Consider the following 24,583-nt stretch of genomic DNA (forward strand, 5'->3'; position numbering starts at 1 on the left):
TAGATGAAAAAGTGATGCAAAGACAGACAGACAGACAGACTGAGGTTCCACAGAAAAGACAAAGACGCTAAAGGCTAACTGAGAATCTGACCCCGATCCAAGCAAGAAACAATCCCACAAGGCCGATGGCCAATGAACCCACTGTGTCACCATCTGCATGCATCTCTCTCCGTCTTACTCTCCTCCCTTTCAAACACAAACGAGTTATATTTATCTGCTTTTCTCTGTTTCTAACCATAAATCAGGCCGCTGCACACACCTGAAACACGCAAGGCGTCTTTACGAACGGCGCTAAGCTGCAGCCGTAGGTGCGTTTTATGGAGACGTGAAAAGACAAATGACCACAGATGGTGCGGGGCTTTGCAAAGATCACGCAGGACACGGCGTCCTGTTTGCACCCAGGCGCTGCAGATGTATTCCCAGTGGTGTCATAAACGCCGTTTGATGCTTTGTTTTGGGGGTCTCTGCCGAGCGCTGCGCTGCCGGCCCGTTGTGTAACAGCGTGATGTAATCTGTCCATGAAGAAGAGTTCACGGGAGAATCTGTGCCAGATTCACCTGATTGTTATGTAGCTTTACATCATGTACAACCTACAGCTTTAGTTGCCGGCGTCTCGCTAAACGTGTTTCTGGGAGCCTTTTGGTTGTGAATATTTTTAGCTTTCTTTGTTTGAATCCTTGAAGCAGCCAATTATATTTAGTTTTGCAAAATCCAGATTTATTTTTTTATATACCTTGATCTGTACTGTATTGTCTCATTGCAGCCTAGCCACATTTAGAGTATTACAAACATACATTCAGTCTGTTTTCCTGCTCCTGACTGCAGCGTGTCTCCGTGTGTGTGTGTGTGTGTGTGTGTGTTTCACAGGAGTTCGCCGTGTTGACTAAGGAGCTGAACGTTTGCCGGGAGCAGCTTCTGGAGAGGGAGGAGGAAATTGCTGAGCTCAAGGCGGAGAGAAACAACACACGTGTAAGATGTTTAGCGGCCATTTTGCCTATTAGCGCCGTCGCGGCCTCTGACTCCGCTGCTCACCCCGCTGTGGCTGTGAAGCCGCTTCATTCGCCTCTGTTTCCTAATTATCTCGTCTTTTGCCCATTCACATTCTAACTCTACTTCCTTCTTTGTCTTCCTGTTTTTATTTTTCTTCCTTCTGTGTTCTTTTAATTTATTTTGCAAAACTATTCCTTAAACGTTCTGCTTTTCCCGATGACATGCTCTGATCTAAACTGTTGGATTGTGTTTCTATTAGTTTTCCTGATGGATCGTAAATCTCCGTCTTTCCATCGACGGTGACCAGCTCTTCCCCTCAGCATGAAGCTGCCACCACCTTGTTTCAGATGATAATTTACTTATTAATATAAACAGTGGATCTCTGCATTCTGATTCCGTTTAATGAACACAGTGGCTTGCACTGTATTTTATTTAATGCTAATTTTAATTTTATTTAATTTATTCGGTAGGGAAAATGCACGTTAATTAACATTTTTTGTAAATGCATCAGAATTAGCCACCGGGGTATTTTTTCACCTGTTGTCTCTGGACAATGAGTAATTTGTCTTGCTAAAAACAAACAAAGGTGATAAAAAACAAGGTTAAAGTGATTTAACGTCATAAATAAATGTGCAAATAAATACAAAAAATATAATCAATTCAAACAGTAATTGCAAAAAAAAGGAAACTAACATAATTATAAAAAGTATAAGAAGTAAATAAAAAATAGCAGAAGGTACTTATTAAAAGTATTGACAAATCTATGAGTCTTTAATGTTTTTTTTTTTAAATAGATTATAAGTGAGATTTTATATCCAGTTTTGTTTCAGTTTTGCATTCATTTTTGAAGATCTGCCACATAAAACCCATCACATAATGTTGTTATTTGATACAATGTGAGAACATTTGCATGGAGTGAATAGTTTGCCCGGCCCGGTTCCTCCTCTGAGCTGCAGCGTTTCCTGATGTTCACTTCCTCTCCCCTCCGTCCTGCAGCTGCTGCTGGAGCACCTGGAGTGTCTGGTGTCCCGCCACGAGCGCAGCCTGAGGATGACGGTGGTGAAGAGGCAAGCCCAGTCCCCTGCAGGCGTGTCCAGCGAGGTGGAAGTCCTCAAGGCTCTCAAATCCCTGTTTGAGCACCACAAAGCCTTGGACGAGAAGGTGGGTCAATGCAGCGGTGAAATGTATTCGCTTTCCTTCCCTCTTCCAGCAAATCATCCAGGCTTACCCTACTTTCCTTCCTGCTCTCATTAAAGTTAGTGTGGAGATGCTCTGAAGGTGCCTGGGTGCTGCCTGACCTAAAATGAAGCATCAACCAAACGCGGCAACCAGCTTCAGGAGGATGGAGAGAATTTAGTCAAAGAGCAAAACAGGAATGTAAAAAATAAAATAAAGTTAACAAGCTCAATAAGATAGTCTCACTCAACAATTTACATAAAAAAATAACTTTTAATTTGAATAAATTCATTCAGTGGGTAAAAACATTTGTGATCAGAATGTTTAGAAACTTTATATTAGTTATGATTTTCTATTTACCTGCATTTTTAATATGACTGGACACAAAGGCCAAATTTCTATTTGCTCCTTTTCAAAACCAGAAAGACAGGAGAACATGCCTTTCAAATTAAAGCTGGTGCGTTAAACTTCAGACGCCATGAAACGGCTAAATAAAGTAAACAGCCGTTAATGTCGTTATGTCTCATCAATAATATGAATACTGGCGAATGTCACAATAATGAAATTACTTCTGAACTTAATGTTCTTAAGTGTTCCTGCTTTGGGTTTATTGTAAAAATTAGATTTTTAGTAGTCCATCCAGTGCCTGAAAAAAAAAGTACTCCCTATTTTCATTTGAACAACAAAATTTTATTTAAAAGTTGCTTCTGGCCAAAGTTTCAACCATCTTAGTTAGAGCTGTTTCTTAATAACTTTACCACCACTTTATCTTTTAGTTATTGTTATGCCAATTTAGATAACAAGCATCATCAAATATATATCACTGGCCAAGTTGTTTCTTTGCCATGTTGTAAAATAAAAAAGCAAATATCTTAAAATACTGCCTTCAATTTCAATCATTCTTTTTTTGAGTTGACCTGAATTTAAGTGGAAATAAATAGAAGTTGTAAAAACGCTGGTGAAACCTGATGGTTGTTCTTACGTGGGAAAACCATGGAAACCTGAAGAATCTATTGGTGGAAAAAAAAAAACAAAACTATTTTCCAAAAATAAAATGTGCAAAAACAGAAAATCTGATTATTTGATCAGATCTATTTATTGCTCAGACATAACAGTGGTAAATTTGGGATGTACTCTGCAGCCCTGTGTAGTATTTTAAAACTATTTGGGGAAAATCAAGGCAACATAAGCTTAAAGTAAGATGTGAGTTTATCCTCCTGAGTCAAGAGAGTACCTGTTAGCGTTTACCTGTCCATAACGACTGAAGTTTAAATGAAGTGTAACTGTGACATAAAAGGCTGGATGAAGATCCAAGTTTATCTCGTCACAGCTCAAAGTCAGGAAGCTGATAAGGGAGGTAAAAAAAAAGAAGCAAATCTCCAGAGTTCAGCGTTGGGGAACTGCAGTATTTTTTTTTATTGAGAGATTAATACACTGTAGCTTTTTACATAATCTACCAGGTGTGTCAGTGAACATAGAGAAGAAAAAAAGGTTTTAAAAGGGAACGTTTTACCAACAATGGATGTGTGAACAATTTTTGACGCCATATATGAGGTATAGTTCCATTCTCTGAGTTTACAGGAAAATAAAAACTGTATTCATGATGAAAATCCAGAGAAGATAAGAGCATTCCTCCCCAGGGCGAACAAATGAGCTCTCATTCCTCCCCAGGCTGCCTCAATCCGAGCGTTAAAGAGGCTTGATAATCAAATATCTGGATCAGCATTTGCTCAGTCCAGAGGAAATGGTCAATATTTTGCATCTGAAAAAACGTTTCCAATCTTCCATTGGTGCTTCTAGACTTTGTGAATAATGAAAATGCTTTTGGCACCAGTGTGTTTGGCATCATTTTGCTTTTTCCTCTCCGGTTCCTCCTGCACCCAAAGAGCAGAGCTGATTTCTTACAACAATGTTTGTTTCAGTTTTGTCTACTTCCATGAATTGACGATGCAGAAACACTAAATCTTACCAAGTATTTTGGTATAGTTTTGAGTGCAAATATTTTAGTACACTTGAAATAAGACAAAACTAACTTACAAGTAACTTTTCAGCAAGATACAGGAGCTTGTTTAAAGTCAGTAATTCCAGTTCTAGTAGATTATTTTACTTATAACAAGACATTTCCCCATACTACAGGTGAAATAATCTGCACTTGTATCGTTTATCATGATAAATTTTGATTTATTGCCGTCATAATAAATTCAAATGAATGATGTTCAAAATCCCCCCAAAACTGTCTGTATTGTTTAGGTTGTTATTTTTGCAACTTTCAACACTGACAAAGACGGTATCTATAATGACAGTATCTGTAAATTTCGATTCAAGTCGATATGTGTTTCCAAGAGCAGTATTTGTGTTTGTGGGGCTTTATTTGTTGTCATACAGTCACAGTCATAAGAAGTAATAAATAGTTATCGTTACTACAAGATATTGTGATAAGAACTTTAAGTCCATCACACCAATCACTGCATAGCATTACTTTTTTTAATTATTATTTTTTATCAATATCAATTAATTATTGATCATCTTGCTGAAAAGTTACTTTAAGTTAGTATTGCTACTCTTACTCTAGTAAAATTTCTGAATTTTCTACCCACTTAATAAAAAACAAGCATGTTTTTACCAAAAATTCACCTGACACAAACACACAGCTGGAGTTTTTCTTAAAGTTTTATAAGTTTTTTTTTATTGAAAGAGACTAATCTGATTGTTAATTTTTGTTACTTAAATTATTGTCATCAATAACACTTGGTAGTAGTTTGTGGTTTTTTAGTGCATAACCAGTCGCTGCCGCAGTCATGGCTCCTGAGGTTCCTGCTTAACGTAAAGTTCAGCGCCACGGCGGCCATCTTACCTGGGTCACTGTGTGTTTTCCCCATCAGGTTCGAGAGCGGCTCCGTGTGGCCCTTGAGAGGGTGTCCATGTTAGAAGATCAGCTCGCAGCGTCTTCTCAAGAGGTAAGCTCAGATGCAAACCAACTCCTCCAGCTCATTTAGCGTGATTATTAATCCGAAGTTTCTGTTTGGACTTTTTGTCTCCCTCTTTTCAGGTAATCTCTTTAAGAGACCAAATTAAAAGACGTCAACAAGGGGTGGACGGCGGGAAAGATGTAAGGGAGGGTTTTCTGCATGTTGGTTCCAGTTGTCTTTGTGTACGTGTTAGCAAAGTAGATTTTGGGTACCATGGTGTGTCAGTGTGATTTTCCACCTCTTCCGAAGTTTAAAAAAAGATCCAAACTCATTATTTTTTTTCTCCGTTACTCTCATTGTTTTGCTGTTTCGTCCTCTTTCCAGCGGCTCCCCAACGGCCCCTCGTCTGGGCTGGAGGACGGGGAGCTGGAGAGGCAGCGGGAAGGGGAGATAGAGCGGCAGAAAGCCGAGCTGTCCCAGCTGAGGGAGAGGCTGGCCCTCATGTGCCGACAGGTGAGTGAGCCTCATGTTGCGCCTCAGAGAAGACATGTTTCCAGCTGTCTTTTGCAGGGATGCTAACTTTAACTTAACATTTTCAGCTAGAATATTGAGGCGCCATGATGGACGTCGGAAATTAGGGACGGGAGAATTGAACAGAGCGACTGAAATGGTTTTCCTTAGTTGTTTTTGCCAATTTATTCATGACTTCTACTTGTTCGAGTCAAGATAACTTGTCTCTGAACGCAACACACCTGGTCGGGGCTTATAGACGGCGGGATTTACAAAAGTTGGAAACAGCTAGCTTAGGAAACGACCCGTACCTCCTCTCTCCTGACGTGTTGATCAGATTACTGACTTTACCTGAATTCACACCACATGATTTATATCGCTGTCATAAACAGCCTTTGCCTTTACACCGGAGCAACATCGAAACGTTCAAAAGACGAGATGCTAACCAGTTTTTTCCACCCTGTGACCATTTGTAAAGTGCAATCAGCTAAATAGAAGCCATGTTTGGCTACCTGCTGCCTGTTTTTTTATACAGGCTTTAAAGGAGCGCATTGGTTGTTTTGACGTCCATCATGGCGGAGCAGATTTCCGAATAGCGTGGGGTCAATCACTCCCAAAACAGAAAACCTGCTCCCTCTAGTGGCAAATTACACCTTTGCAGTAAAAAACTTCAGAAATATTGGATATCAGCCAAATAAATTTTTTTAGCCTAATCTGATTTGTATAACTATTGACATACAAAAAAACGGTTTGACTGAGGATTAAAAAAATGTGTTTGTACATTAACCAGATGGAGATTGTCATCAGTCGCTGTTGTTTCAATTTGACACCTAACTCTGTGGCAGATAATAGTGAATTCTGCAGGTTCAGTGTGTGGCGTTTTCTCTCGCTCACACTAGGTTGGAGAAATAGAGGAACAGCTTGCGGCCGCCAGGAGGGAGGTGACGAAGACGGAGGAGGCCAATCAGAAGCTCCAAAGGGAAGTGAAGGAGGTCTGTTGGACCAATCTGTCCCTTCCTGGCCCGGACCCGGAGCTGTCTCAGCACCCGGGGCTCCAGGGGTAGATCCAGACTCTGTGGGCATAGCGGCTAATAATACACCGGGTTATTCTGGGGCTGGGTTAGCAGGGAATCACAAATTGTTTAACAGTTAAAATATTTTATATATTTATTCGGATTACTGATATTTCAGACCCAAATATATGCAAAGAGAGGAGTGAATAGTAACACTGCAGAGTCTAAACAAAATGCTTACGCAGGGCAGAAATGCATATTTTCTCCTTTTGTTAGCATTAATCAGTTTTCCGGACTGCACGGTAACAGCTGCGTTGTTGGATAGAATAACCTGAACTGCTGCTTTTTACAGGCTCTCTGCCAAAGAGAAGACATGGAAGAGAGAATTACAACGCTAGAGCGAAGGTAACAGATCATAACCAAAAGTCTAAGTGCAAAATCACCGAGTTTGTGTTTGTTTTCAAAAATTTTCCCCCTTTAATCCCACACATTTCAACAAAAAATTAATATTTTAGGTGGAAATGGTTGTATAATGTTGCCAAAGGTGGCAAGTGGAAAACCAAGCAAACTCCTGTGATGGATCTTCAGTTACAAGGCAATTTAAATTCACACTAGCTCATGTCGCATTTGGTATGAGCTAGCGTGAAGCTAGTTTAAACTGTTGAAGCAACTTTTGGCATCCCACTCTACCTGGCTAATCTTTTCCAAGTATATCAGATTTTGAAGAAATGTTTCTGGCGCCTCCTCAGATGTGCTCCTGAACTTATGCTAGGCCATTTCTGATTTCTTTGGAAGATGGAATTTTCATCCATTGTCACATGAAAATCCAGTTTAATCAGCTTCACTCATAAATTCTCGCCGCTCCTTCAATGTTGCTGTCTGTCTCTGGCTACTTTCCAACTTATCCTTTCTTTAATTTGGAGCAATCTCCTTTTTTTTGTAACATCAGTCTGTGTTTTCTCAAATTATTGATAAGACAACACACAGTTTTTGTAGCCCCCTCCTGACTGATACCTTTACAAGTTGAACTCTTTGCAATTCTGTAACCTCTATAGAAACTATCACTTTTTGTTCAGGGGTGGAAAAGAGCAAAGTACAAGGAAAACCTACTGCAGGTCCTAAATTTTATTTTTAGGTTAATCGGATTCATTGTATTTGATGGCAGGTGGGACTTCCTAAAGAAGACTGAATGATAAACTGAATCAAAAGTTACGTATTAGCAGTATGCAGGTTACTGTCCTTATTTTATCTTATTTTATTTTATTTTTTGCAGTCTGGTTAGATCCATGCAAAAGAGGATTATGGCCACTGAGGAAAAAAACATGAAAAGAATTCTGACTCAGAATTTTTATTTTTTCTAAGAATTTTGACTTTTTTCTTAGAATTTTTTTTACTTTTTTCTTAGAATTCTGACTTTTTTGTCATAATTCTGACATTTTTCCTAGAATTTTTACTTTTGATCTCAAAATATTAAAGTCAGAATTCTGATTTTGATCTCAGAATTTTGACTTTTTTCCCAGAATTCAGACTTTTCTCAGAATTTTGACTTTCAGAAGAATTCTGAGAAAAATGTCAGAATTCTTCTTTTTTTCAGTGTCCCTAATCCTCTCCTGTAAAAAGCAGAATTGAAACTATTAACAACCTGTGACAACCTGAACCAGAAACATGTTGGTTTCCGTTGCCTGCAGGTACCTGAGTGCCCAGAGGGAGGCGACCTCTCTCCATGACATCAAAGACAAGCTGGAGAACGAGCTGGCCAGCAAGGAGTCCCTGCACAGACAAGTAAATCTGCCTCTGAGCAGGCAAAAAAACACCTCACTGTTTGAGAGCAAATATGAAAATGGATCTGGAGGAGTATTTTCCAGCTGCAGAGCTCATAGGCATGAGTTTGCTTTTCTGTGTCCAGAGTGAGGAGAAGAACCGGCAGCTGCAGGAGCGTCTGGATGAGGCCAAGCAGAAGCTGCAGCAGACGCTGCAGAGGGCCGAGACGCTGCCGGAGATCGAGGCGCAGCTCGCTCAGAGAGTCGCTGCTCTCAATAAGGTGATCATGTTTTACCAGACCTGGTCCCAGCATCTGCACTGTAGTAAGAGGAGCACTACTTCAACTAAGAGTACAAAAGTATTTGGTAAATAGTCCACTGAGTAACTGATCAAAACAAAAACCATTCAACATTTCAAAATTACATCAATATTTGGACCAAAATGTAAAGTTATGAGGGAAATGTTGGTATTTTAAGGACCAAATTGAAAATATAAATATCAGGCAAAATAAAAATTAAAAATCCAAGTCAGTTTCTTTCCATATAAAAAAGTTTAACACAAAGTGCAGCTGTGTGTTTGTGTCTGGTGAATTTTTGTTTGTTCTTCATTCAGTGAGTAAAAAATCCAGAAATTTTACTCAAGTAAAAAATGACTCAAGTGATGGAACAACACCAAGCAGTGTAACTGTGAAGTGGAAGGAAAATAATGAATGGCTCTCATGATTATTTTTACATGAGCATTTGGATTCTGATTCTACTAATTTTCAGAAAATTACTAATTACTTAATTATAACAAACTGATAAAATCCACAGTGAAACCAGTAACTTTCAGAAGTTTAAGGCAGAGTTAAGTTAAACAATATTCAGTTCAGTTTGAACTGAAAACGATTTATTGAAACGCTGTAACTCATTATTTCATTTCTCCTGAATTTGAAGAGCCTCTGACTAAAGACGCTCTGTTTTTCTAAGACGTGGATGTTCAGGGTTGTTTTTCTGTAAAATCCTTCTTGGATATTCTAAGCTGTTAAATCTGTGATCCTAAAATAATTATGACTGTAATTTCAGATTTAATTCTTCACAAAACTCTTCAGAGATTCTGGATTTGATGAATAACTTTGAGCATTGTGTATCTGTTTCCTTTGGTTTCTACATTTTTCTGTTGTTGGTGACATGAAATCCCATCTAAAACATGTTGGTTTGTGGTTGTTACATGAGAAAACAAGCTTCCATTCAGACACAGGTTACGCTGTAATAATTTAAAAACTGATTTGTTACCAGGCAGAGGAGCGCCACGGAAACTTTGAGGAGCGACTGCGGCAAATGGAAGCCCAGCTTGAAGAGAAAAATCAAGAACTACAACGGGTAACATCGTTTTCTTTCTCTTTGGCTTCCTTCACCAGAGATTTTTCTCTTTTTTTAACAGTAAGTTCGGCTTCCTTTGCCTGATTTCAGGCCAGGCAGCGGGAGAAGATGAACGATGAACACAACAAACGGCTCTCGGATACGGTAGATAAACTTCTGTCTGAGTCCAACGAGAGGCTTCAGCTGCACCTCAAAGAGAGGATGGCTGCGCTGGAGGAGAAGGTGAGGAGAAACCAGAGGTCAGAGGTCAGCTTTGTCCAATGCAACAACATTACACCACCAATGCTCTCTCTCCTGTTCACTGCCAGAACGCGCTTTCTGAGGAGCTGGCCAACATGAAGAAGATCCAAGACGACCTTCTCGCTAACAAGGTGCTCATTTCTCCTCTTGTTTTAAATGAAATGTGAATTTCCAGTGAACGAGCTGGAATATTGTGGTTTGTGTTTAGGATCAGCTCCTGGCTGAGCTGGAGCGAGTCCAACTGGAGCTGGATCAGCTGAGAGGCAGACCCGGCTCCTCCTACTCCAGGTTGGCCTCCATCAACGTTTAACTGAACCTTCTTCTGTTTACAGACTAAAATGATTGAATTTCCATGAAACTTAACATCTGCTGTCTTTAACTACGACCTGCTTAATATTGTTAGTTTTCACTCTTTACTCTGATGTACCAAGAAATGATTGAAGTCACCGCATGCATTCATCAGAAACATAAATGTCATAATGAATGGGAACGACTTGTTGAAGCAGTTCGAGGTGGAATGATGCAACAAACAACTTTAAATTCGAATTAACACTTAACAACAAAACTGGAAGACATTTTAAATATCCAAAATAAATAAACAAAACGACAAATAAAATTGATGCTGAAGTTTCTATAAACACAATTTCCCTTCAATAAATGGCTGATTAAGATCAATGACCAGAATTTTGTCATCCAGTTTTTGGTAGAAAGAGAAAATAAACAATCATCCAAATGGGAATAATCAATGTTTTAATTTATCACATGATTGATTTATTACGACAGACTTACATGTGTGGTGATTTATGTAAATAATTCAGCCGTAACGTTGAATTCAAAGGTTCACATCTGACTGTTTTTTTTTGTCACATAATCATTCCACCTTGAAGTAAAAGACGGCTAAAAGCAAAACGTCACTTCTGAAAAATTATCTTCAGAGTACCAGCAATCTCCTTTTGTTTAAATCAGAAAAACCTTCAGATTGTTTTGCTCCGAAAAACCATAAATCAGAATCATATTTATGTCCATGATGAGTGTGTGACCTCTGATGAACTGTCACACTTCACTTCTCACCATCTCCTTGAAAATGGAAGTTGTCATTTTCAGTAAGTTTGCATAACAAATGAATTCTGGATCTCATCGTAGGGCGGGCAGCGTCAGCTCACTTCCCTCCACCCTTTTTCGAAGATCTCTTCCAGGGAGCGCCTCCGAGCTGCGGTACCCTCAGGGCGGGGGCTCGCTCCCGGCCGGCTACGGAAACTCCTCCAGTGGGGTGGTGGTCAGGCGGGCCCACCGCGGCCGCTGGGGGCCTCCCAGGGACGACGGTGGCAAGGTGGTCCTCTCAGGCCGACACAGCACACTGTAAAACATTAGAAGATGATTTAACTTGAAAATAAAAGCCCACCTGCTGCCTGGAAGATGAAATTTAAGTCAACAAGAAAATAGTTTTGGTTTTAACTCATAAATTAAAGTTCATGAAGTTGATTTAACAACAGGAGACAAGTTGTCTAAACTTTGTTTTTAAGTTCATTAATCTTGAATTGTGAGTTTTTACTTAATGCTGCAATTTAAACCAAATAATTATTTCACAAAATGCAAGAAAAAAAACTGTCCTCACCCAGTTAAAGAGCCACATTTCTCTGATATTTTACTCACAATATCAAGTTAAAATAACTATTTATTTTACTGTAGAATAATTTAACTTCTTGTTTCAAACTGCATAAACCAAATTTCTGATATGATGATGAATTTTATTTAACATCTGAATGAATTCAGCTCAGAAACATTTAGTGTGAACAGATCAATGTAACACACTTCCATCTCAGGAGAGAAATACACGCCGCTAAGCATTCTGGGAAATAGTTCCCACTCCTGACTTTTTCTTCTTTCAGTTTTTAAAGTGCAAACCTAAAAACTCTGTTTATTCAACTCTTAATAAAAAGTTAATACAACTTACTGCTGTAAGTTTATCTTTCCCAAACTCTCATTTAGGTTCACAATCTAAAACTCACTAAATTTATTTGAATTAAAGAGCAGAAGACAGTTGACAAAACTAAACGCAGCTCAGATGTTTTACAGTGCAGAGCTTGTTATAAAAGCTAATTTCTAATTATTCCTGAGGAAGACTGTTTCTCTTCTCAGTATGGAGACTGGGACAGTGGCAACATGCTGCCCCCTGGGTTTGAGGGCGGCGTTGAAGGCGGCTGCTCTGATGATGAAGAGGACAGAGAGACTCTGTTTGGGTCCGAGCTTCTGTCTCCCAGCGGACAGACGGACGTCCAGACGCTGGCCATCATGCTGCAGGAGCAGCTGGAGGCCATAAATAAGGAGATCAAGTGAGTATCACTACATTTTTCTGAATTTTTTAACGTTAAAAATGATGCTTGCTTAAATGGGCATTGAAGTGTGAATGCACCGTACTAGTTATAAATAAGGAGAAAATACTAATACTGGTAAAACCAAGTTAACATGAATAGTAATTTATGGGATCCTTTGAATGTGTAAATATATTTTACTACCTTTCTTTTGTTTGCTTTTATTTTCCATTTCTTTTGTTTGTATATCAATCAATCAAGTTTATTTGCATAGCAACAAGGCAGTTTGAACTGCTTTATATCGTAAAAACACACAAAAGTCATATAACTTTTATTACACTACGTTCAATGAAGTCGAACTCAAACTATCGTCCTGAAAACGAGCTGCTCTGAACAGATGGATCTGATGACATCACAAAAGGTAGAAAACAACCAATCAGTTCTTCTGAGTTCAGTTCGTTTTAATTTCATGTTTTAAATCCAGTTCTTTCTCCAGCTGTATTCCTTGTATCCAGAACGGCTGTAGAAACACATTATGGCTCCTTTTAATTAAAAAGCAGCTCCTGTGCCTCTTGTGATGTCATCAAACAGAGCAGAATTAGCTGCTGTTTTTATTCTCTGACTTAATAAAAAAATAATATATTTTGTTAAATCCTGCAGTGGAAACCATGCTGGTGTGTTTATGCTGTCAGTTTACATTTGTTTGCACCGCAGTGGGTAGTAACTTTAATAAAGACTCCTGCTCAGGGTCCAGGGTGGATTTGGGCCCCAGTCATCCAGAACAACATGGTTATTTCCTCCTCTTCTTTCCTCCCAGACTGATTCAGGAGGAGAAGGAGAGCACGGAGCTGCGGGCCGAGGAGATCGAGAGCCGGGTCAGCAGCGTGGCTCTCGATGCCTCGCCTCTCCCTCCGTCCTCACTGGGGGGGCGGGACAGCATGGGGCGGGGCTACATGACCCCGTCCATCACGTCCTCCACCCTGGCGTCGCCGTCGCCTCCCAGTTCTGGTCATTCCACCCCCCGCCTGCCCCACTCGCCTGCCAGGGAGACTGAAAGACAGGTACCGACTCCCAGACAGGGCTCTAATGGTTTGTTTCATGTTGTGACTTTTTGTCTAATTCAATTGGTTTTAATTAGTTTTTAGAGTGTATTTACTCATTTTTATTAGTAAAATACTGTTTAGTTTTTATTAATTATAGTAGTTTTAGTTTTTCATACTATTTGTCATGATAACAAATTTTGCTGGACGATAAATTTTCCCAGAAGTTATTGCGATAAACGATAATATTGTTTTGAGACCATTTAAGTAATATTATAGTAATGGCAAGAACACATTGTCAAAGTTTAATAAACTTAAAATTCAAATGAGCATTTAACAACAGAAACAACAAATAAAATGAATTAAGTCTCTGTAAACAAAATTCTCCTTCAAAAACAAGGAGCTAGTTGAGACCAAAAATTTATAACATTTAGGTAGAAATAGAGAATCGATAAATCATGGAAATGGAAATTATTGAGCTAATTTTAATTTATCATGCATTTAATTGACAGAGTTAACTTTAAATTTTTAGGTGCAGAATTCAAAAGGTCAAAGTATCGTATTGTGGTTATCTATACATCGATTGGTTAACAAATACTCAACAGACAATAACGTTTTCAAAAATGTATGTGTGTTATGAAAACGTGATATAGTTCCAGTCAGTTTTTACTTACTTCAGTTTACAAAAATGTTTTCTCAATTCCAGTTTCCATTATTTTGTTAGTTTTAGTTAAACCAGCAGCAGCATCTTAAAGCGGCGAGACTCTGAGGAGCGCTGTGTAAGTCCAGTGAATGTTTTCCCATTTGCAGAACAGCAAAGAGGGTGAGGAATGCCGAGCGCTGGCCCTGATCGACTCCACACCTCCGCCCGTCCCCCGAGCCCTGCGCTTGGACCGGATGACTCACACACACCCGGGAGCCGGCCTGGACGACCACCGCGAGTTCCGCAGGTGCAGAACGGAAACCCTGCTGTGAACGAGGCCTGCTAGCAGTCATCATACTTCAACTGTTCTCTGGTTGTTTCTGTTTGCTCAGTCTTTCTGCTGACGGCGCCACCACAGCGAGCCAGGACTCCCTTCACAAAGCCAGCAAAAAGAAAAGCATCAAGTCGTCCATCGGCCGTCTGTTTGGCAAGAAGGAGAAGGGGAGAATCGGCACGCCTGGGCGGGAATCTGCCTCTCTGGGTCTGTGGACAAACTGGAAGCTGCTCTGCTGGACCGGTTTTACAGAGCAAAACTAAAACAAAACTGTAAAATATAGAACTGAATAGAATAAACTTTATTGATCCCCAAGGGGAAATTGCTTATTCGTTGACAAGCTACTCTGTCTAAGGTATTAAATAATATTTTAAAAAGACTTAAATAAGTAAGCTTAGCCTGGTGGGGGCACAAGTAAAGCCTGGCGGCCCGCCAGTCTTTGGGGGAAACCCTGTGACAAACAGTAGCCAAAGTAGCCAGTTTTAACTTGCAGAATCAACATGTAAACTTGGTTATTTACCAACCTGTGGACTGAAGCAGTTGTTTTCCCCACAGCCTCCACTCCGTCTGATGACCTCGGCTCGGCCGACCCACTGGGCCTGGCGAAGCTCGGGACGGGAACGGTGGAGAAAGATCGCCGCAGCAAAAAGAAGTGAGACCAGACATCTTTCCTCACTCTTCTCATGTTAGAAGATAATCTCTGGAGCAGATTTGTTAATCACAGTCGAGTGACACCAAGCATGCACTGAGGGATGCTATAAAATGACATCTCATGTTTACTGTTATTTATAAATGGAAACATCAGTAAGGTGAGATACGAAGAAATTAATCTCTTGTCAAAAATCTGTTTTCCACTTTCTTTGCCAGACATGACTTGCTGGAGGAAGCCTGTCGTCAGGGTCTTCCTTTCGCCTCCTGGGACGGCCCCACTGTCGTCACCTGGCTGGAGGTACGCATCAGCCCCGGTCCGGTTCTTTGCTTTATGCGATTTAATGTCATTCATCGCTTAATACGCTTCCAGCAACTATATCTGCCTGAAAACTCAGTTACCTGTCATCACAATAGAAGTAAATCTCAAGGAAATCTAATAATTTCAGGAAAAAACAATAAATTAGGCCTGAATTTCCCCCTGAGGGACAATAAAGGTAATTTCTATTCTAGTTTTGCTTTTTGTAAAGCTTTGACTTAACTTTCCAATTTTAGTCGATTCTGATTTCCCTTTAAGGTACATCAAATAAGATTCTTTTTTTCACATGAATTAGAAAGAAATACAAACAAAACAAGTACAGCAAAAGAAAAACGACACTTTCAGATGTTCCAGTTGATGTGGGTTGCTAAGTAGCTAAATGTTGGTTCTCCATCTTGGGTTCTTGTTCTGGATTGTTAAGTTCTCCACAATTTATAAACTAGCAGGGTTTATCTAAGTCTTGCATCGATACTAAAAGTATAAAGCTAAATTTTGGTCTAAAATAAAAAGTACTCCATAATTCATAAACTAACGGGAGTTATCTAAAAGTAAACATAAGTTACATCAGCATTGAAGAAGTCACTTAAATTTCTTCTGCGACAAGATTTCAGATGGACCGTAGAAAAAAGACAACGATACCAATGATCTGTTAGCACAAATGGCTAATACTTAGCTAACTGTCCGTCATCTGTGGCTAGATTTAAGCCAGCTAACAAATAATATTGGATCTGCTCAAATCTTAACCTGATAATCCTAAAATAAATTCTTAAAAACACAGTTTGGGAATCATGAAGTTTTGCTGTGTGTAAAAATAAAAAATTAGTATCTTCTATGTTTTCTTAAAGGTAAATTAAATAAAACATTATTCTCATTACTCCTGTCTTATCTTTCAATCACTAATAAAGTTAAATAAAGTAAAAGAGCTCAACTAAACATAGTAGAATTCACTATTTTAGAGTAGACCTTAGCTTAGCTTAGCCATAGCTTAATCTGGACAAATTAGCAAACAGAAAATGTCCAAAGTAATAAAATACACATATTATTCTACTTAAACACAAATAGACAGTAACTTACCAGTCTTATGGACGCACACTCATAAAAAAACAAACGCAAAACTACATACAACCAAACTTTCCGCCGATCTGAACTTCTTCCTCAGCGGAACAAAATATTACTCACTAAACGGCCGCGCCACCTAGCGGCGAAGCTAAGAATTACACTACAGTCCTGCCTTCAGAGCAGACATCATGCATCCCTAGATAAAATCTCACTTCCTTCCCCATATTGTGTCATTTAGGAACCTGTAATACTGCAGTAATAATTTGAGAGAGAAAGAAAAGCTTAGAGTTCCCACCATTCAGAGTTCACAGTGTCCACACTTTGTTTGCCAAGCTGTGGGTCGGGATGCCTGCGTGGTACGTGGCAGCGTGCCGCGCCAACGTGAAGAGCGGCGCCATCATGGCCAACCTGTCGGACACTGAGATCCAGAGGGAGATCGGCATCAGCAACCCTCTGCACAGGCTAAAGCTTCGCCTGGCCATCCAGGAAATGGTTTCCCTCACGAGTCCGTCGGCTCCGGCGAGCACGCGCTCCGTAAGCCTCAGAGGAAAACCTCAGCAAATCTCTGCTCTACATGTTCAAACAAAAAGTTTTCATTCTCCCTTATGCTTCTGTCTTTAAAGTCAACCAGTAATATCTGGATGACGCATGCTGAGATGGAGTCTCTCGCTGCTGCCACCAAACCAGTAAGCACTGCATCTATTGCTCGCTAAAACTCAGGATTATAGCAGCCTTTATGTCAGAAGTTTCTGCTTTGAGGTGCTTAGATAGAAGCACTTTTTTAGCGAAGCAAAGTGAGCAATATGAGTAAAGCTTTTTTCTTTTTCTTTGTCTCTGATTAGGAATTTTTGGCTTCACCTTTTCCCTGCTGTTCCCTGAAATCTGTTTTGATGTGGTGTTTTTCCAACTAATTTTCACTCACTAACAAAGCTTTTCCTTCTTCTGCTTTTCCTCTCCCCTCCATTTTATTCTGGCACCGATTCACTGTAACACACACACACACACACACACACGAAACATCATACTCCTACCTGGTAATCTTCCCTTTTCTTTCCAATTCTTTCCCTTTTTTCTTCATGTTCTTTTTGAACCAAAAAGGAGCAGAAGGAGTTCAGCTGGGATCAGGTGAGACTAGCTTATGTTTAATTTAAACAAAATTAACATATTTTTCCACAAACATAATTTTTAATGTAAAACAATCTTTAGGAATGATTAAAAGTAAACTCATAAGGAATATTCTCAGTTTCTTCTATATGCAGTCATGCGCCTCCTGCTGGCCATTTGAAGCAATGCACATTTTGTGACACTTCAAAAACCCCAAAGTGCTTCTTTATGCAATTATAACCTTTATGACGGCATGTTAGAAAAAAAATAATACATTTAAACAAAACTAGAAAAATCTATCTAGAAAATAACTTGAACATTTCAGAGTTTCACAAATTTAAAATGTTTTACTTTTGAAACTAAGAAATTTCAAATTTTTTTCTACAAATTTTCTCAGATTAGTTTTTAGCAGAATTACTTTTTTCTGCAATGACCCTAGCAAACCGTCATATAACCTCACTTAATACTGTAGCACAAAATCAGAGAGAAAGTCGCCTGTGCTGGTGCATTTAGTAAAGTACAACAGCAGAAGAAAACGCCACCGTTTATTCATCTGCAGTCCGTTACGGTCCAGTTATCTGTGAGATCCAGTGGAAAGCTTTTGTGCGAGTTTTTCTTCAGGAAGTGTTTGATTTTTTTAAGTCAACCTTCCTGCCTTCCAGATTCTGGCCCATGGAGACATGAACCATGAGTGGGTTGGAAACGAGTGGCTGCCCAGTCTCGGTCTCCCCCAGTATCGCTCCTACTTCATGGAGTCACTGGTGGACGCCCGCATGCTGGACCACCTCACCAAGAAGGAACTGAGAGGCCAGCTGAAGATGGTGGACAGTTTCCACAGGCGAGACAGACGCGCTCCTTCTCTCCCATGTCTTCTGAATGATGTGTTTTTTTAGCAGAACTGAATAATGTGTGTTTTGTTCTGCGTGCAGGGTGAGTCTTCACTATGGGATCATGTGCTTGAAGCGCCTGAACTACGACAGGAAAGAGCTGGAGAGGAGGAGGGAAGAAAGTCAGCACCAGAACACGGGTTAGTGAAGATTCACGTTTACTGGCTCTGCTGGGGAAAATGTGAAGATTTTATTCTCATAATACAGAAAAAATGTTGGTGTTAATTTGACACCAACACAGTGTCTATGTGTGTCCACAATGGCTGGTGTTAAAGTCACATTTGTGAAAGTGTTGACAGATTGACACCCATTGTTTTGGTTAAATTAACACCAGACATGGTGTTGGTGTTAATATAATGTTAAAGTAACACTGAAAGGTGAATTCAGTCAACCTGTCTGACTGTGGGAGGAAGCCGGAGAACCCCAGCCGGGCCGGGAATCGAACCCAAGACCTTCCTGCTCCAAACTGAGCCTGTTTGTGTATTTAAGTCATTTATGTTGAATTAAGAACATGAATCTTCTTTTTCAGGTAATCTTTAGGCCTGTCACAATAATCAATAAATCAATGAATCACATGATAAATGAAAACAAACTCAATAATTTCCACTGCTTGATAAAGTTTTCAGTTTGGTGCTTTGGTCTCAACCAGCTCTTATTTTGAAGGACAATTTTGTTTACAAAGACTTGAAAATTCATTTTATTTGTTGTTTTATTTATTTTGAATATCTAAAATGTCTTCCAGTTCCAGTGTTAAATGTTCATTAGAATTTAACTTTACTGATCTTGTAGAATGTGTTCTTGCGTTTTTAAGCATTGCGTCACTTAATATTACCGTTTATCACAAGAACTCCTGGAGCAATTTATCGTCCAGTAAAATTTGTCGTAGTGACAGGCCTGTCATTTCACACAAAATGCACGACTTCCTTGAGGTAACGAGCAACAAAATAATTTTAAAAATCCTCTCTGATCGTTAAACGTTGGCGGTTTAAGAACGCACTCTGCAGCCGTTACACTCGAACGTAACAACGCAGATTTGTCAGAAGATACGCTGGCAGCGTTACTTTAAAGCTGTGTGGTGTTAAAACAACACCAAGGCTTTTTATTTAGCACCACACCTAAGATTTCAACTCTGGCATTTTCACCAGACGTGCCTTTAAAGAAGGAACTTCTCCCGCTGCTTTTGCCTGCCTCTCTGCAGATGTGATGGTCTGGTCCAATGAGCGCGTGATGTGTTGGGTTCAGTCGATCGGTTTGAAGGAGTTTGCAGACAACCTTTTGGAGAGCGGGGTGCACGGGGCCCTCCTGGCACTCGACGACACGTTTGATTACACGGACTTGGCACTTCTTCTCCAGATCCCAAATCAGAACACACAGGTGCTGAGCTTCAAATAGAAGTTACTGCTTCCACGCTTATTTGTCTAGTTTCAAGATAATTCTCATGTTCATCTCATTTTGTCAGCTGCTGTCTGACCAGGATTTGTGTTTCTGCAGGCGAGGCAGCTCCTGGAGAAGGAGTACAACGCTCTGATCTCCATGGGAACAGAAAGGAGGCCTGATGAGGTACGACAAATCGCTCCTCATGAAGATGAAGTGTGACGTTACTGTAACCAGCTGATTAGGTCCATTTTACTTGACATCAAAGATTTTTTTGATGTTGCTCACTTGTCAAATTTTCCCCATTGTCATGAAAAGCTCCAGTTTCCTGTTATTTATAGAGAGAGCCATTTGGGCTCCAGTGCATGTGCCACTGTTGGCATGCAGAAGAGGCTCAGCTGTGTTTACATGGTGCTAATTGCTTAGTTACAGCATGCAAGACCAAACCGTCCAAAAGAGAGTGCTTTGTCAAATGCTAGTTTATCAACAGGCTGTAATGGCCGTCCTCTGCTCTGCATGCTGGTTTTCCTAAATCACCTCCGTTTCTTTCTGCTTCCTGCAGGACGGCACCAAAACGTTCACACGCTCCCCGTCTTGGAGGAAGATGTTCCGGGAGAAGGATCTCCGCGGCGTCACGTCCGATTCCTCCGAGACGTTACCTGCCAACTTCCGTGCCTCCGCCATCTCGACGCCCTCCGTCACGTTGAGGAAAGTCCAGAGCGAAGGTGAGGAGTTGCAGCGCTGCATGGTGGGTAATTACAGCTACAGTCAAGTTGTATTTTAGGTATTTCAAATTAGCCAGAGACCAACACAAACTCATGTCCACCTGCAAGGCTAAGTCTCGGTTCGGATTAAATGAACTCTGCAACAATGTATATGTGAAGGTCAACGGTATGGAGAGCGCTTCACAGTGCATTGTGGGTAAACGAAACCAAACGAACACAGTAGTCTATCGCCAGCAGGAGAAATGGCTCGTTCTCTTTTTCCCTAAGACAAAAAGAGAAATCCTCCAACTGCTAAAATCTGATGCTCTCCACTGATGTTTACATTTTGTAAAGAAGGAAGTTCTGCTCAGCTTCTTCTTCAGAGGTTTTTCTGTAGTGGTTCTTGATGCAGCGCCCCTACAGGCGACAGGAGGAACTGGTTCTTCGGAGGGTTTGGTTCGTTTGACCCGATGCAGGATGAAAGTGAACCGCACCAACTGAAAATGTTACGAATGTCTCAATCTACTAAATCGAACTAAGCCTACCGAATGAAAACACTGAGAAGTGTCTCCTTTGGGATCATTTCATGATTCTGAGGTCCAAATCTGGTTAAAACCTCCTGGGAATGTCCAATCGATGCAACTGTAAACAAATATTAAGTTCTACTGTTGTACTGATTGTGTTTGTGGTTCCAATGCTGCTTCAAGGCCTGTCACAATGATCAATAAATCAATGAATCGCATAATAAATTAAAACAAACTCTTTTTTTTCTATCAAAAACTGGGTGGTAAAAGTCTGGTCTCAACCTGCTCTTATTTTGAAAGACAGTTTGGTTTACAGAGACTCTATGATTAATTATATTTGTTGTTTTGTTTATTTATTCTGGATATTTAAAAAGTCTTCAGTTCCAGTTTTAAATGTTCATAGGAATTTAAAGTTTATTGATCTGTAAGAATGTGTTATAATATATAATAAACAATATTATCGTTTATCATGATAACTTCTGGGACGATTTATCATCCAGTAAAATTTGTCATCATGCTGCTGCAATATGTGAGAAAATTCAAGCAGCATGAATACTTTTGCATATAACTGTAGATCGGTCTGTCCGGTGCCGAGTAAAACCCGGACGGGTCGTCAGTAACTGTCTGTTAATAATCCTCCTTCTCTTTCTCAGCTAACTCTGGGCCCAGAGGAGAGTCGGGTTCTGTGAGAACGTACTCCTGCTAAAGACAAGCACACCAGGTGAGAACCTCCTCCTGAAGCAGCGCAAATAACAAAACCTGGTTACAGGAAAAAAAGTCTGTTTTTTCAGATGAATTAGGATTATTTTGCACCACTGAATCCAAAAATGACATTCACTTTTTTCCCCATCAGGTCAGGGTTTTATTTTAACTTAATTTGGACTAATTTGACATCGGCTCATTTCCATTAATATTTCTCATCCAAAAAAGGTTTTAGGAGAAAAAAACTGGTTTTCTTAATTAAATGTTATAAACTTTGATTTCTGTAAATTGAGTAATAAACACTTTTAAGGGTAAGTTGAAGGTTACGTTTTGTGGAATATTCTCTGCCTCTTTCCTGTCCTGATTTCTTCTCCTGCTCATCAGATTCTCAGGATGTGAGAACAGGTCCTGCATTTTGATGCTGATGTTGCTCCATAGCTCAGAAAGTTGACCTGATTGAGCAAAACCGATGTGATTGTTGGATTCAGCTCATCAAAATGACTCAAACAGTTGGAAAACCTCAGACTGTTTCTTGACTGTTGACCAGAGTAATAACACTTAGATGTTTCTTTTTTCTCTCTTCTTCTTTAGAACTCACTTCTACTCCAACCTAAAGAAAAAACCCACATTTTTTAAGAAAAAAATACCGAAGAGCAAAAGCAAAAACGGACGACTGACATCGTGTCCCGAAATAATCAGACGGTGTGTGAATGAAATCTGAAAAGATGACGAAATAACGAGCGAATGTCCATTTATCCATCAGTTTCTCCCTCTCTCTCTCTCTCTCTTTCTGTCTCTTCCTCTCCATAGTTGTGGCATGATGATGATGTTTGAATCTGTAGAAAGTGGTCTGTAGAAAGTGACCATCGCCTGTCGTGAATTCATCTTCTTTTTCTGAGCGTGAGACGGCAATATTGACACAACGAATTTACGATTTAAGAAATGCATTCCTGTTCAGATCGAGTGAAACGGTCGATATATTTTCAGATGATCTGACTCTGAAAGGAGAAAACACTCCGACGGATAACTGACGTGTGTGTGTGTGTGTGTGTGCCTGTGTGTGTTCTGAAGCCATAGAGGAACTGAGATGCACAAATGTGAACAGGACCAATGACGAGAGTTGGGAAAAGTGCTTTATGAGAAACTCCTGATCCAACCAGGATTTAAAAAATAAACCGTTTAGATAGGGAGCATTTGTGTTAATATGCATGCCAAAATCTGTCATTTCAGAGTGAACTTCATGATATCAGTCATCTAAAGATGTGGACGCTCGGGTCAGGACTTTGTAAAACGTGTATTTTATTTTTATCATTTTTATGATAACTGCTATTGTATGTATGTATGTACAGTTTGTATGTGTGTATTAAACCGTACGTTCATTTCATACTCAGTTTTAAGGCTGACTGTAATTTCATTTTGCGGTTGATGAAAAGGAAATATGTTTTAAACTATGGACATTTAAGATATGCTACTTGTATGTGTACATTTTGGAGAATAAAAAAAACACATTGTGCTATGATTTAAATTCATATTACTGGAGAGTAGTGACATAATATGATGACAATAATGAAAATGATTGTAAAAGCTGTAATTAAAAAAACATACCTGTAATGTGGCAGATTGGAGTTTTTGATGAAGATGTTTTGTTATTTTTACACATCTTGAACCGACAGCAGCACTGAGATCTATGAAAACTGGGCAAAAATCAAATATTAATTTAATCTGAGAAGGGAAACTGATCTCTCTATAGAAATACACCACATCAGTCTGCTTGTGACAAATACAGATGTAAAGTGAATTATAACTGAATTATTGAAGCTTAAAAGACATTAGCTCCAGAATTACCATATTTTTCGGACTATAAGCCGCTACTTCCCCCCACACCTTGAACCATGCGGCTTGTTGCCCGGTGCAGCTTGTCTGGATTTTTCTTCAACCACCAGGGGGCTCTTTAGCAGGACGTGAATCATTAGAAGTCAAAATTGGAAATCAAAGAAGAAGGCGCTAATTTTCATTTAGAACAAGCACATGCTAGCAGCAGAAATGTTTTCAAACTCATTCCCCCTCATCATGGCGACCACACGAAGAAGTTCGTATGATGCAGCTTTTAAGTTGAAGGCAATTGATCTGACTACAGATCAATCAGACAATATAGTCTGGAAAATACGGCAATTCAAAAATAATTCAAGCTTAAACTTCAGACAATCTGCAAATAATAAACCCTTGTTTGAATTTGCATTTAGACCAGCTCTTTCAGCTGCATCTGGTGTTTTTCTTGCTGAAAAGTACATTTTGTTAAATTTTTCCCAGCAGGAAACGATGCACGATAATGTCCTGGAGTTAGACTGTTGCCTTATTTCTGTTGAGATAAACATGGATTCTCATCCAGTTATGTTTGAATACACGTTACAGATTTTCAGTTAAGTACAGTGGAGGGACTATGATGCTGTGGGAGTTTTTTCTCTTTCAAAACAACCTGGGAAATGTGTTAGAATGCTGCCATCATATAAACCCGATTATCTCTGGTAAAGAGCTAAATATGGTTTATTATTGTAGGTTTTTAAAGTTTTGTGTGACATTAGTGTCTTTTATGCAACAGCAGCTGGACAGGAAGGAGGCAGCAAATTGATTCCTGATCAAATGGATCAGGAATCAAACAGCATTGAGGACTGGAGACTCTGCACATGGTGCAGCTGCACTAACACATTATTTTGATTTCTAAATTAGAGGAAAACTCTGGTGGCGTCAACTCTCAAATTTCAACTCTTATTTCTGGAAAGATTTGTTCGGCCAATTTGCATAATAAAAATATATTGCTGCAGTAATTTGATAACATTGACATCAGTAATAGTTAAAAGTTCTGCAAAGACGAGCAGTGGAGAGCAGAAAACCAGGGAGATTAAACTGGAGGGGGGGGGGGGGGGGGAAAACGCCGGCACAAACGGCACCCATGGGGGGAAGGGCGAAAAAAAA

General features: G+C 39.7%; 1 protein-coding gene across 8 annotated transcripts in view; it reads left to right on the plus strand.

Annotated features, from left to right (window-relative positions):
• The window catches only part of LOC106954961 (liprin-alpha-3-like), a 40,145-nt gene extending 16,920 nt beyond the window's left edge, over positions 1-23,225 (plus strand). For 3 of the 8 annotated variants that reach the window (XM_015044829.1, XM_015044827.1, XM_015044828.1), the window contains 30 exons: positions 868-969; positions 1,987-2,151; positions 5,049-5,123; positions 5,216-5,275; positions 5,460-5,588; positions 6,485-6,577; positions 6,951-7,003; positions 8,287-8,380; positions 8,505-8,639; positions 9,637-9,720; positions 9,811-9,942; positions 10,029-10,091; positions 10,169-10,248; positions 11,104-11,290; positions 12,100-12,293; positions 13,090-13,333; positions 14,123-14,262; positions 14,348-14,496; positions 14,845-14,941; positions 15,157-15,238; positions 16,649-16,849; positions 16,939-17,001; positions 17,414-17,440; positions 18,082-18,257; positions 18,349-18,446; positions 19,505-19,680; positions 19,798-19,866; positions 20,243-20,405; positions 21,562-21,629; positions 22,202-23,225. In XM_015044829.1, coding sequence (XP_014900315.1) covers positions 868-969; positions 1,987-2,151; positions 5,049-5,123; positions 5,216-5,275; positions 5,460-5,588; positions 6,485-6,577; positions 6,951-7,003; positions 8,287-8,380; positions 8,505-8,639; positions 9,637-9,720; positions 9,811-9,942; positions 10,029-10,091; positions 10,169-10,248; positions 11,104-11,290; positions 12,100-12,293; positions 13,090-13,333; positions 14,123-14,262; positions 14,348-14,496; positions 14,845-14,941; positions 15,157-15,238; positions 16,649-16,849; positions 16,939-17,001; positions 17,414-17,440; positions 18,082-18,257; positions 18,349-18,446; positions 19,505-19,680; positions 19,798-19,866; positions 20,243-20,405; positions 21,562-21,614 — 3,384 coding nt within the window. In that variant the 3' untranslated portion in view covers positions 21,615-21,629; positions 22,202-23,225. Of the gene's footprint in view, positions 1-867; positions 970-1,986; positions 2,152-5,048; positions 5,124-5,215; positions 5,276-5,459; positions 5,589-6,484; positions 6,578-6,950; positions 7,004-8,286; positions 8,381-8,504; positions 8,640-9,636; positions 9,721-9,810; positions 9,943-10,028; positions 10,092-10,168; positions 10,249-11,051; positions 11,064-11,103; positions 11,291-12,099; positions 12,294-13,089; positions 13,334-14,122; positions 14,263-14,347; positions 14,497-14,844; positions 14,942-15,156; positions 15,239-16,648; positions 16,850-16,938; positions 17,075-17,157; positions 17,441-18,081; positions 18,258-18,348; positions 18,447-19,504; positions 19,681-19,797; positions 19,867-20,242; positions 20,406-21,561; positions 21,630-22,201 lie in introns of those variants that run through there. The other 5 variants (XM_015044830.1, XM_015044831.1, XM_015044832.1 and 2 more) reach the window with 5 other exon arrangements.
• Positions 23,226-24,583: the final 1,358 nt, after the last annotated feature.

Source organism: Poecilia latipinna, unplaced genomic scaffold (assembly GCF_001443285.1).
Source record: "Poecilia latipinna isolate Pla-1442-1.1 unplaced genomic scaffold, P_latipinna-1.0 Scaffold693, whole genome shotgun sequence".
NCBI classification, from domain to species: Eukaryota; Metazoa; Chordata; class Actinopteri; order Cyprinodontiformes; family Poeciliidae; genus Poecilia; species Poecilia latipinna.